Source organism: Magallana gigas, chromosome 7, assembly GCF_963853765.1.
Source record: "Magallana gigas chromosome 7, xbMagGiga1.1, whole genome shotgun sequence".
Lineage (NCBI taxonomy): Eukaryota > Metazoa > Mollusca > Bivalvia > Ostreida > Ostreidae > Magallana > Magallana gigas.
Genome location: NC_088859.1, coordinates 42,586,869 through 42,600,437, shown reverse-complemented (window position 1 = coordinate 42,600,437; position 13,569 = coordinate 42,586,869). Strand labels below are relative to the sequence as shown.

Here is a 13,569-nt window from a genome sequence, read left to right as displayed (position 1 = left end):
TCGGATAGTGTTGAGATGTTTGGAAGGTGTTGTGATGTTTGGACAGTGTTGAGATTTTTGGAAAGTTTTGAGGTGTTTGGATAGTGTTGAGATATTTGGAAAGTGTTCAGGTGTTTGGATACTGTTAAGGTGTTTGGATGGTGTTGAGGTGTCTTGGTGGTGTTAAGGTGTTTGGGTGGTGTTGAGGTGTCTTGGTGGTGTTGACGTATTTGGGTAGTGTTAAAATGTCTTAGGTTCTTCAATGTTCTAGGGAGTGTTTGGATATGTTTGATATGTCATCATAGTTTTGGCTATCGGGGTACTGTTAATATGTCTGGGTAAGGTTGAGAAGTCTAGATAAAATCATTATTTCTGGATAACTTTTGAAAGTCTTGGTTACGTTGAGTCGTCTTGGTTACGTTGAGTCGACTTTGAGAGGATACTGACACCCATTGTCACCACGCTATCACAATATTACACAATGGTATATTTCTTTGCATTGATTCCCATGATGACTAGATAAAACCATTCCCAGGATCATTTATCGATATCTTAAGTATGAGTAATAGGAGACATTAGATCGCCCAGTATCTTTGCTTTGGTCGTCTGGGGTTTCGTTTTCAAGCGACCTCGACTCATCTGTTGTTCCGTCCTGCTATAAGCATTTTTTGTTGGTGCTTTTTGTGATAATGTGATATTACAGCAATACCGAAGTGTGGTCAATGACTAAAAATGCTTTGAATATACAACTATTATACTTAATTACTATGACTGTCATTTGCAAAACAGATGTAGACCAATCTATTTGTCTACAAATCGTTCTGCCGCATTTATTTTCATGTTTTTATGGTACTCCAAGGGACAGTCTGTTACTTGGCCATCTCATGTATAAGGATTAAAGTTATGTTAGAGTACTTCATGCTTTTAGGTTATTGCAACTCCTAATTCATATATTACAGCCAAAACTCTATCAAAGAAATATGTTTTTGTATTTCGCTGTTGTTGCACTTGTACATATTCTAGCTTGATATGAAGATGATCCTAAACGTATACTTTACACACCGCACAATTAAGTTTTCGATTCTTAACTTCATGCTATAAGTAAGGATTCAAGATAGAACCATTTTAACAAGAGCTTGGACTTTGGGTAATTGTGTCAAACAGCAATGTGACGTAAGCCTGTTTATTTCATTAAGTTTTTAAGTTTTTAAGACTTAGCAAATTGTGTATATTTCACTCGAAACCGGCGTAATTTTTAATTTGTTTGATGCAAGAAATAGGTAGCTGCGTCTTACCGAAAATCCAAGGTCTTGTTAAAATGGTTCTAAATTACATTTTGTTCAATTATGAAAGCAAAAATGCTTTGTAAACATGGCACCAAATAGTCAGATATTTTGTTTCTTCTGAAATCCAACTTTCCTGACCAACGTTTTTAGCAAATTAATCGTTCCTTAATTTCCATCAATACAATAAAAGCTTAAGGTATTATGAACTTCTGTTCAGCACAGATCCTTCGACAATTATCTGTGGTTTTTATTCCTGAAGTATTGCTGTTACTTCGTGTTTTCTTTTAAGGACTACGCCGTTTACTAGCGAGTTGGAGCAGAACAATCCATCACTTTGTCTGACAGAGGCTTATTTGTACCTTATTGACAAATTCATTTACAATTTTGGCCACCAGAAAATAGATGATTGTCAATTATGCAGTGCTCAGTTTTTCAGTTTTCGAAAGATTGGTCTCGTTTTTTGATGGATGCCTTGACTTTCCATTAGATGTAAATGAATATTTTCCAATTGGAAAAACGCACTTTTCAAATCTAGTTCATAGCTTGTGTGTGTATCGAATTCACTTTGCATGTCAAAGCCCTGCCGAATGCATTACAGTGTACATAAAGCAAACTGGTTGCATCATCTTATTAAAGAAAGCAAGTCATTCATTTTGTTTTTTGGGGGGTTTTGTTTTTGCTTTTTCTGGGCTTAATTAATCTGTAGGATATATAGCCTTGTAATTTTTTGATTTACCGAATGGCAATGTGTACAAAATTGACAACATGACGAAATTGTAATTTTTTGGCAAATTATTCCATCCGGTAAATTAAAAAATACACCAAGGCAGACAATAGGGATAGTAGTATCTTTCTTATAAAACGAGTTTTTGCAAAGTGATAGAAGGCAAAGTGAATTATACAAACAAAGTATAAGTATATGTGCATCCAAATAAATTATTTTGATAACTTAAAGCCTCGTTGTTTTTTAAACTTTCTTTCTGAATTCTTTATCTTTGTTTCACGTCTTGTGAACAAATTCATACAAAGAACTTAGACCGTTTGCGATTAAAACTTTTGAGTGAGGAGTAATTATGTATGCATTCAAAATACTTTAAAATTCAAAATCAATTCATAAACGAATTAATATTTGATATGAGCAAACTTCTTAGGCCATTACTTCAATATTAAATGGGGAAAACGTCATTGGAAGTACCAAATTCGGGATCAATTTATATGTATTGCACACTTGATTGAAGAAGTTTACCGCATACATAGATTCTAACATTATGTCACACTAATGTAATTAAATAGTCGTTCTTTTTTGACAAACATCTTCTGTGTTAAAATAAACATGTCACAGACACAAATTCAATGAAAAAAACCCAGATGATAATGGAAGTACTGAACGTACTGAGACCACGGACTGTAATATCACAACTTCAGGGGTCCTGAGTCCACACGTGACCGTATGGCGTCCCACAACCACAAGTGGACTCAGAACCCCTGAAGTTGTGAGAATGCGAATGTAAATCATACTATTTTATCACGATATGGCTTGTGTAATTCTTCTTTTTAATCGGAGAAGCATCTTCTGTGTTCCTGGAATTGACTAGTGAAATATCAAACGTAAAAAATAAAATACAACTTTTTTTTATACTAAGATTTTATCTATCGAGGACGCATTATATGATTATCATTTATTAACTTTGTTTAAACAGCCGCTGCGATTATGTACTATATTAAATTTGATGACCAATCAGTTTACTTTCGGCTTTTAACAGACTGCTATTGCTCTTCGTCTAAAAATAAGACTGTAATTTTTATATGTGATCGAAACTTAATTAATACTTTTAATACCGCAGAAAAAATACCTAAATTTAGATCATCAGAAGCCAAGTGCTTTACACTAGGTTGCGTAATTATATTTGCTGAAAACAGTTTTAGACTGCAGCATAACATATTAATTTTGCTTCAATAACAAATTGAAATTTGCCTGATCGTGTCAAAATATTGTTTTACTAATATGCAATTGCAAATTACAAATGTTGACTTGCAAGAAAAATGTTTAATTTTTTGTAACTTTTTTCTAGTCATAAAAATACAAAATGTAACATTTCAAAACAATTCAACATGCATCGAATAATAAAGGTTTTTGATTTATTTTTACATTTTGTGTTCATATTATGACATATATATCTTTTAAATTGTTTAACAATACTTTTGTTTATAATCTAAAGTGACTTCTAACTATTTGTAAACTATGGCAGGGATTAGTAGCTGCAATGAACCATTTCTTTAGTAAACTAAATGTAAGAACTATTCTACATTGATTTAACAGTTAATCTCTAACATTGTCGCATGATTTAACTCCCATCTCAGCGCAAATCATATTTGCTTTGTCAATACAATTTTTACCAAATGGCTATACAAAAGCCATAAATAGGAATTATTACTGAAATTTTAATGCAAATAATTGACTGTATATCCCTGTATCATGGTTGCAGCCAAAAGAGGTTCAAAGACTGGATTTTTTTCCCATAAAACACACTTGACTTTTAAAATTGCATCACCGAATGTCAAAATAAAAGCAACAATACAGTATAACTTGATTACTGCAAACACACTTAAAATGAATTCACATTTTCAGCGAAGTCAGTTTCATCCAGTTTTAAAATTCACTGTTTAAAAGCTACCGGATATAAGGATTTATCGTTATAACGAGTGAAAATTGTTGGTCCTTTCTAATTCGCTATATACGTGTTTGATTGAATTTAATCTAAACTTTATTATTGATATAGTGCTTACTAAATGATCGAAAGGGTTAATTTCTTCCAGAGAGGAGTCAGTGCTGGCAATGAACCCGTTAATATTGAGCCACTGATTTTGTTCTTCTATTGGTGGTATTGAATTCTAATTAAACTGACAGTTAAGTCCATTTGGCTTTTTCCCAACCACAACTATACACATGAACCAGAGTCGTTGGCAATATCTTGGTCTCCAACAGTTGTTTAGTAAGAATTGGATATTTGTCATTATGTCAGACTGAGTCTATTGTAGGAATGAAACATTAACAAGAGGTTTCTCTGCCACACGATCCATATGAATGGCCTAGAGCTGTATAAACGCTTTGACAAGCGATCCTGCTATTCAGCATCCCACAATGCATATCTATGCTTTCTAAGGGGTTCTTGTATAAATAGAAGGGTTTTTTTTTACAATAAAATGCGAGAAACTAAATTTGTGATATTTTTGAGGTCAGAATGTATTTGTCTAAAACTGAACAGAAATTTTTAAGACGCGAGACTGAATCGCTATAAATAAGGGAAATATTGAGAAAAACACTTCTTGTATTACAATAAAAAGAGGACAAATTTTCGTACTGAATTCGGTTGGCCAAAAGAAAAAACTTACTCAGAAATAACCCACATCATTTAATTTTGAAATGCGCCATAAATAAATGATAGACCAATGATATTTAACAATAAAATGCTGGACGAAAAGAAGTAAAAAAAAGATGCGCAAATATGTGATTGTCCGGATCTGTACATGATTGTTGGCACTTTAATCACAGTATTGGTCTCTGTTATTGGTCTAAATAAGAATGTCTACAAAAATAGAGAACTTTTCCCTCTCAGACCTACTACATAAGAGGAAAATGCGATTATACGCGCGTGATGGGTAGATAATAAATGATTACTTACAAAACGCCCGATTATCCATACTGGTTCAAACGGCATCAATCTAGCAAAAACAAGTTTTGTATTATGACTAGATTTTATTTATCGACAATTCCCATTCCTTTTATCGAGTTCTCATCCTTTTGTACAACACTGAAGCACAATAAGAAGCTTAAAAAAGAAGATGTTTTCGGCAATGATTGGCCGTTGTATCTTTGCAACAAAATCTGAGCGCATTGTAGCCCAGAAATAACGTAATAGAAATACAATCCTTATCAGGGTTTAGTCTATCGTTATGACATTATCTTTCAGTATAATTCGCCAAAACTACAAAGGAATGATCATATTAGTACAATAAATCAATAGCAATATCTAGATTTAATGTCACGGAGCTTCAAATGTATCTGAAAGGAACAAACGTGACATGATTTTTCGTATTTCTGTGGCGAGATACTTATCAATTTAATCTTCCTTCAATGGATTTTCTAAAGTTATCCATGTATATTATAAACCTGGTGATGGTTCTTAATTAACTGCTTATGCTTCTCAATCTTTGCTTTACGTAACATCCATTTGGTCACAACCATTAAGATATATTTTATCCTCCATCCACACTTTAATCCCGGATATCCGGTTTCTTTGGCCGGAAGTACACATATCTGGTAAGCATGGACACAATACAAGGCATCTGTTTGACCTCATCCGTAAAATGTTCATCCGAACACGACTCGAATTCATACGTCACCATGCGATTGACTTGAGTGAGCATGTGCAGAAGTTCCATTTTGGAACCATAGTTCTCCAAAACGATACACAAGGCTTGGATAAACCATGATCCTTCCTGGTGATTCCGCCATGAATAGAAACCTGAAAAAAGATGGACACTTGATGATTGATGTGAATCAATAAGCATTGCCTTCATATATCGTGGCTTCTGACTGTTTACCTATTAAAATGCATATAAAATCAGCAATGTAGAACAAATCGGGTTCATATTGAAGGACACAGTAAGTCAATCGTATTGATAAAACTGTAATACGAATAATTCTCTATAATAACAAAAGCATGCATATTTTCAACGGAAAATTCTATCGCCTCACCAGGTACAGTGGAATAAAAGAACAGGAAGTCAGCCTCGACTGGGATCTTCCTCATCCCGGAGAAACTCCGCTCGGAATCCTCGGACAGGAAGCTTTTATAGGACACCGAGTCTTCCACAGACTGTTCTAAGTTTGGACAGCGACAGGACTGGAACAAAACGTATATCTTATAAAGCATGTGTTGCGTGCGGACTCGTGTACATGCACCTCCGAATCGCATTCATAAGTAACATTATTCGTACATATACATCTATGCACTACAATATATTAATATTCGTTTATAATCAAATACATATCATGTTAGGATCATAACTCTATAATAATAAAGGGATGACAGCATATTTTCATTAAGTTGCACCACTTTTATGCATAAAAGCAGAAGGCTAAGAATGAATGACTGTTCAGTTTAATTCAGTGTAAATATAATAAGAAATGTTGTTATACTTTCATGTTAAATACTGAAATCTGATTGGTTAAGACGCAGTTAATAATATTTTCTATTACCCTCAGCGTTAGCAACGCACTTAGCAACGGGTAACATTAAAAAAATGTTACATGCGCGAAAATTATGCGCGTACGGTTCGCTGTAGAATTCACGTTGTTCCTATATAAAAGCAGTAAAATGTTCTTAAAAATTAAGACATTCAGTATAACAAAATAAATAGTGCCTGTTTGGGAGGATAACAGTTGAAATTGACACCCCTCGAAAACCATTGTCAACCTCTGCTTCGCGTCGGGTGACAATGGTTTTCTCGGGGTGTCAATTTCAACTGTTACCCTCCCAAACAGGCACTATTTATATAATATTACATGGAATTATTTATTTTCGACAGAATTACTAAAAAATTGGACAACAGAGGTAAAGATTAGCTCTCTCATCATCACTTTTTTCTCTTGTTTATAACAAACGATAGATAGACCACTGAAAGAGTTGGTTTTAATGTTTCGAATGTTATTCCTGGTGAGCTACCATTGTCAAACTATAAAAGGGTTATAAACTTCATAATCCTGTATGTTAAACAATATATTTTTATATCGGACGCCCTGTAGTATAAATTGAACTAAATCCAAGAGTTTATGGTGGCTCAGATTTTGTGGATTGTTGGGGTTCCCATACCCTCGATTTGTCAAACAAAACTATACAAGAAACCCTGTTCATTTCATTGTCATCTGATTTCACACAAAATGACAAACATGAACATAGAACAGGCATTTCACGAACAGTGGGTTCAAAGGAGTCCATATATATGATTCAGGAATACACATTATACTTGTATGTCAACAAAAATACAAATTACATCGATAAATGTGAAAATTGTTATATTATGATACCATGCCTGTATTGTGTAAAGTAATAAATGTTGTTTAACTATTACATAAAATATGTCAAAAAAAAAATTTAAGCAACAAAATTCTGTTCGCGCCGTCCTACAAAAATATGTTTCCGCTCATATTTTAATGTCTCACGATAAATGTAATTGGTGCGTTTGTCCCGCATGGAGACTGGATATTGTATGATAAACGACATATTATGCTACCATTATTATACATGGTGTCAAGATAAATGCCCTTATCAGGGTGATCTCAAAGGAATTCTGAAAAGGGAAGGAAATACTTTTTTTTTAACAAAAGCATGCTATTCTAAATGACAGTATGTTTCGATACACGATAAATGACAAGTTGCTAGAAAGACAAAGTCAAACCTGTAGAAAAAAAAGTTTGGGTTTCCCAACCAACATCGGGCACTTGTCTCCCTTGAAGGGAACAATGAGGACATCTAAAGGCAGCATTCCGTCGGTGGCGTACACCCTTCCCTCAATTCCATAACTCAAAATGGCACACCCGAAACAGTCGGAATCGGAGTGGTCGAGCTGCGAGGCTGAAAGAGACCAACGACCTCTCAATCAATCCACTTGTATTAATCATTCATTCGGAGGTCATGTCATTCATTACTGGGGGATGTGACAGCAGTTCATGTTTAGATGTTGCATTATTTGGAAGACACATTGCCAGAATTTTTATTCTGACACTGTCAGAATGTTTATTTAATAAGCATCATTACGATTTGTCAGTTCTGCTACATAGAATTGAATTAACGTAGAGATTTTTCTTCGTAGTAAAACGATGCCCCATTTTCCTTGGAATTCATAAGATGTATTTCGTAATACTCTTGTTTCAAAGTCTGTAAGATTATATTGAATGTTCTTAACAAAAAAATGATAAAAAAGTAAATAAATAAGTAGTGCAATATTGGTACATATCATTTTTGCCCTTACCATATTGCAAGGCTTTCGTAGTATGTAAATAATTACAATTTTGAGACATGGATGGATTTCAAATTAAATCTACTTACTGCCATAATCGGTTTATAAGTAAGATTATTGCTTACCTTCGTTCATAAGTTGCAGTAGTTTGGATGATGACACGTCATTGTAGCGTCGAACATCGAACCCCAAGTCCTGAAACCGCTCCTCCAGTCTCTCCGCGTCTACGTCAGTCCCCTCACGTGACTCTTTACCGGTGGACGGATGGAAATTCTTGTTATTTATAATGATAAAAAGGCCTCTTTTGTGATAGTTGAAGTTGTACTCATTTGGCTCCGATGGGGCACCTGGACGAACCGATCTGCGGTCTCCACTGAAAAAATTGACTTAGAATTGACATCTTCAAGCCATGGTTATTTTGACCCTATACTGCACAATCAACCTTGATCTGAGAAGATAGGCAATTCACTGGATTTGTTTTCAAAAACCTAAACCGTGCAACATAAATGAAAACAGAATGTGTTTCTTAAGCGTCACACATCTACTTTGTATAAATAAAACTAACCATTTTACAACAGTTGCCAATGACAACAATAATCATGTAAGATAGTGTTTTAGAAAATTAGTTTTCGTAAGAACTCATTTTTCTGTCAGGTGAGTACATGTACATATTGTTATGTTATGTCCTAAAACCGAACCACTGTGTTTCTTTCGTTCATTAATCAATAAAAACCCCCAGAAGAAAACCTTAAACTTAAGGATCTAGTTTTTTTTCTCAGCGATAATTGTAACAGTACCACCCAGACTTGGCAAAAGTTGGGTCCTAAATGAAACTCAGAAGTCTTTTAATGGAGGAAGCAATCTCATTGATTCTCAAGTAGACAACAGTTCAGACTTTGATATGCATATGAACAGTCCTGGGTTTATTGAATCGATTCTCCGTTTGGAAAAAGCCAAATTTTCACGTGTAATCTAACCGTTTCTGAGGGTTATCGAAATATCTAAAACAAAATGTTATGATCACAGACTGTGCCAAATTAGTTTTCAGGCCTCATAAAACGCGTAATTGTGATTAAATAGCACATATTTTCTTTTCTTTTGAATTGAAGCCGTATCACTGGTTTTCTTTGAAATACATGTTAATATGTAACATGAGAGAGAGAGAGAGAGAGAGAGAGAGAGAGAGAGAGAATACAAACAAACACACACACACACACACACCAAATTTGGTCAATCTTGTAGAGCGGCATTCCGACCTCCTGACCTACCTTACTTTCCGAATTAGGTAGGGCGATTCCTGGTTCTCAACAGAAGCAGCGAGACTTTGGCGAGATGACGTCAGCGATTCCAACGACTTACATAGAGTCATCATTTTAGAACTGGTCATATGGCAAAGGAAATCTAGCTAAACTGTGGCTAAAAATGTCCTTTTCCACGACACATTTTACATTGCACTACAGATACTACGCACTTGCCAAGATAGCTAGCGAAACGTTTACCATGTCTGGTGAACGCATCTCCTTTTGTACTTTCTTCTACGGGACACTTAATCCTTTCTAAAGCCTAAAAATCAGCGTGAATATGACGAGGGCTCAAAGATTCCCGATATTCCCAATAGTCAATCAGTGACGTAAGATGTACTGTCTCCTGGCTGTCACTATAGAGAGAGGCTGCCCCAGGGATCTGCACAGATTCGTAGAAATACTATAGCGTGATCAAGATTTTCATTTGTACTGCCGCTGCCCTCTTCACTACTACATCGGGAAATATCGAGTTCCGATGAAATGGGATTGCTAGGCAGAGTCACCTTTCCTGTGAATTGCAGTAATTGTTCCACAATTTGGTGCCAATAGCTCGTATCTGTGTGTTTTCTATTTGTGAAATCACCATTTAATTTACACCGTCTTTGTGTATTGCTGTTTGTTAACATCGGGTTTTCTATGTACTTCACATCGCGTTTTTCTACCTCAAACGACACAACTGTCATAATATTGTATGGCAATGCGGCTTTACTTATGTAAAATGTTACTATTCATGCACACTGGCCCGATTTCATTTGTAAAATATGCATTGAGATTTTAAGATCTAAATTGCAAGTAAAGCCTCTTTAAGGTAAAATGAAAATCTTCCATAAGATGTTTCTCGTTTCAAGAAAAAATCAGAATTCCCTTTCCTCCCATGAGTTGATACGTTTCATTTCCCATTTAATGTGTCTCACAAATCAATAACATCTCTAATTAATTATATCAGCCGTATCTACTTCTGTTATCTACAACGTTGGATCTACTTCATCAGTAGGCGATTTTTATCTGTTAATCATCGACAGGATTTAGTACTTTAAGAATTGATTACTTACATCTTTCATCCTCAATATTTTTTTGTAAGAAATAAAAACTATTAACTATTTATTGAAACATTCGCTGTCGTTTTGGCAATATACCTAGAAATATTTCGAGCTGAATAACGAGAAATTATCTGGTGATAACGGGTTTACAATACATTTGCTTCAATTCTTCGGAGTCTTATTGCATCCTTCGGCGCTGCACCTACAATGTTCCTCGCGCTAAATGATGCAGCATTATCAAGCATACGTCTGCAAAGGACATCCGCTGATTTCGTTAAAGGCTTATTGGAGGACGAAAAGACATTATGCATGGTCTGTGTTGCTTCCTTAATGAAGGAAAATATACTCTTAGTCAAAGAAACTTCTAGTACTTAAGTTTTCTGACTCGACGAACATTTGTGAAAAATTATTTGGCCGTTGAATATTTGGGTCTTGCCCTTTCTTTGTTGTAACATAGGCGGTGAAATGATAAAATATATCTTATCACGTCTTTCTTACAATATTATTTGAAAAGAAATGATTTTAAGAACAAATCCGTCGAATCTCATAGCATAGAAGTTAATTGACTTCTTCAGACTTGACCGTTTACACTCAACACAAACATACCGTTTCCAGGAATGCCAGTGCAATACAACATAAACACGCAATCGAATGAGTTGACAATCGTTACTAAAGGAGTATAGATAATAGTAAGAGAACTGTCATTACATTTTGTAGAAAACCAAATCTTAACGTCTATTGATTATTGCAGTGATGAGTCTGCTTCAGAAACCTAAGAATCAATCCTATCTAAACTAATCTAAAAGATCACGGCTTATCCTGCTACTAAAGTGAAATAATGCCTTTATTTGCCCGTCGATTAATGGCCATATACATGTACCTGTTGCAAACAAAGGACAACGTCTGTAGTGTATGCGGGGGGGGGGGGGGGGGGACTAAAGGCCACTGTGTGTGTGAGAGGAAATTTGGTGGGGTGTCGAATGGTGTCTCGCTTGTAGCAACTTTTCTTGTTGTGTACCCCCTCCGATGTTTAAATGTTTAAAATATTACAATTTAAGGTTCACCATAACTTCCGATATTTATAAGAGTAAAGAAGAGTCGTGGTTACAAGATGAAGTGACTCAGAAGTGAACGTACGCCGATGAATATTTGAAGAGAAACTGAAACTCCACTTAACTGTATGACCTATGTGACGTCAGGAGAAATTACATATGACACACATGATATATTCAAATTTAAATAATTCTGACATTGGCTGGGTGGTACTTGTCATATCGTAAATTTTGAATTCATACACACATATCAAATTCAATATTTTAAACATGACAATGTTCCTATTATTCTCTTTTGAGAAGTGGACAGGCATAGCCTAGATCCACAGAAGTGGATGTAGGCTATGCCTGTCCACTTCTCAAAGAGAATATGTTCCTATCAGATCCAGTTCATCAGCATGTTTGATCAAATCTGAAGTCCTGCACAACTTAAGGCTTCATATCTCTCGTCCTAATGCACTACTAAAATATTAATTGTTCGACGAGAACGCGAATGCAAGGCTTTTATACATGTACCTGCATCACGCAACCTTTAGAATTACCGTCGCCCGTGTTGTGACAATGACACTTCTGAATTAAACGGACAATCGAAATGATTACGATCCCTTCATTCGGTTAAGTAAATTAAGGGGGGGGGGGTTAATGTAAAAGCATTGACTTACCTGGCTTTCCTCAGTAGATAGGGAGATCCGTGGTCGACATTGACCGGACTCCGCCGGGGGGACGACATAGGTGGACGTCCGCTGTAGCGCGTCCTCAAATTCTTACTTATACTGTTTTAATGCAGCATATGGTATATGGGTCTTTTGTCATCGATCGAGTCAGGCACTTGAATTTGAAACATATTGGATTCATAACACATCGCCTCCAGTAACTCAGAGAAAGAGAGAAAAAAATGTAGCTTTAATTGTTGAAAAAATAATGGTAACCATACCGGTATCTCCTGCATATCTATACAGTGCTGCGGTCTCCCCGCATCAGGAACTCAGCACTTTGGCTCTTCTTTGGCGCCTGCATTTCACACAACTGGGACTGTATTTCTAGGACAACGAACTCTTGAGACTTCTTCAAAATGTTATTACTAAAAATCGTTGAAAAAACGCATTACATTTCGAAAATTACTTCATCAATAATAAGAGAAGAAAAAAAATGTCGATAGGCTGTAACCGTTTTCTCAAGTACAAAATGATTACCAATTTGCATTGATTTTTGGGATGTTGCAGGACAGTATCCAAACATAATACTATTTGGATTAATGATGATCTAAGATATTGTTCATAAATACACAAGTCACGAAAAGACCTTGGAGAAATACAGATAATTTGTCGGGAACTGTCCCTCTACTTCAAGTACTGCACTGGGAATCCAAGATCGTGACGGATTTAAAATTTAGTTAGGAGATGTATTCCCAATTTGTTCCTGTATGATTCTGATTTATAAGCCAGACAAGCTTGTAATATCTACGCCATTAATATAATCCTTTGTGGAATTGTATTACCCTTTTCGAAAAGAGAATATTTTTTTATCGATCTTGTACAAGGAATCAACGTTTATATTTTTTATGTAACGTGTACAACGCAACATGGCGTCGTGAAATTGAGGCATTTATTTGGTCATCGAACATTTGGTTACCGTATGATACTTTGTGGCCTCATTGTATAAAACACAGTTATATGCACACCTATATGGAAGCAACACATTCACAAAAAAGAGAACTGACCCCCCCCCCCCCCCCCCCTTTGCCTATGGTTGTTTGCAATAGAACATTTAATGGCGAATGGACCAATATTTTTAGCCAGCATTTGGTAAAGCAGTGCATGTTATTCGCCTCAATAGATGAATCAGACTAAATACAAGTACAATATTCATAAATGACAGTCTCCTA

At 35.5% G+C, this 13,569-nt stretch overlaps 1 protein-coding gene across 3 annotated transcripts; it reads right to left on the bottom strand.

The window, feature by feature from the left end:
* Positions 1–5,002: 5,002 nt before the first annotated feature.
* LOC105340742 (caspase-3) lies at positions 5,003–12,780 on the bottom strand. Of its 3 annotated transcripts, XM_011446925.4 has the most exons (6): positions 12,619–12,780; positions 12,347–12,512; positions 8,414–8,661; positions 7,728–7,903; positions 6,025–6,172; positions 5,003–5,791 (listed from the first exon to the last, which is right to left on the bottom strand). In XM_011446925.4, the coding sequence occupies exons 2-6, from the start codon at positions 12,412–12,414 to the stop codon at positions 5,541–5,543; spliced, it is 891 nt and encodes a 296-aa protein (XP_011445227.1). In that variant the 5' UTR covers positions 12,415–12,512; positions 12,619–12,780; the 3' UTR covers positions 5,003–5,540. The 3 variants fall into 3 exon arrangements, with proteins under 3 accessions (XP_011445227.1, XP_065921585.1, XP_011445226.1); XM_066065513.1 differs by lacking the exons at positions 12,347–12,512; positions 12,619–12,780 and adding an exon at positions 9,510–10,086; XM_011446924.4 differs by lacking the exons at positions 12,347–12,512; positions 12,619–12,780 and adding an exon at positions 9,557–10,083.
* Positions 12,781–13,569: the final 789 nt, after the last annotated feature.

Excerpts from the sequence above, each read along its gene's own strand:
- LOC105340742 (XM_011446924.4), bottom strand. The coding sequence starts at position 9,675 with ATGACCAGTTCTAAAATGATGACTCTATGTAAGTCGTTGGAATCGCTG. Across the intron at positions 8,662-9,556 it reads TACCTAATTCGGAAAGTAAG|TGGAGACCGCAGATCGGTTC; the intron begins GTAGGTCAGGAG and ends CAATTTTTTCAG. Across the intron at positions 5,792-6,024 it reads CTTTTATTCCACTGTACCTG|GTTTCTATTCATGGCGGAAT; the intron begins GTGAGGCGATAG and ends ATCTTTTTTCAG.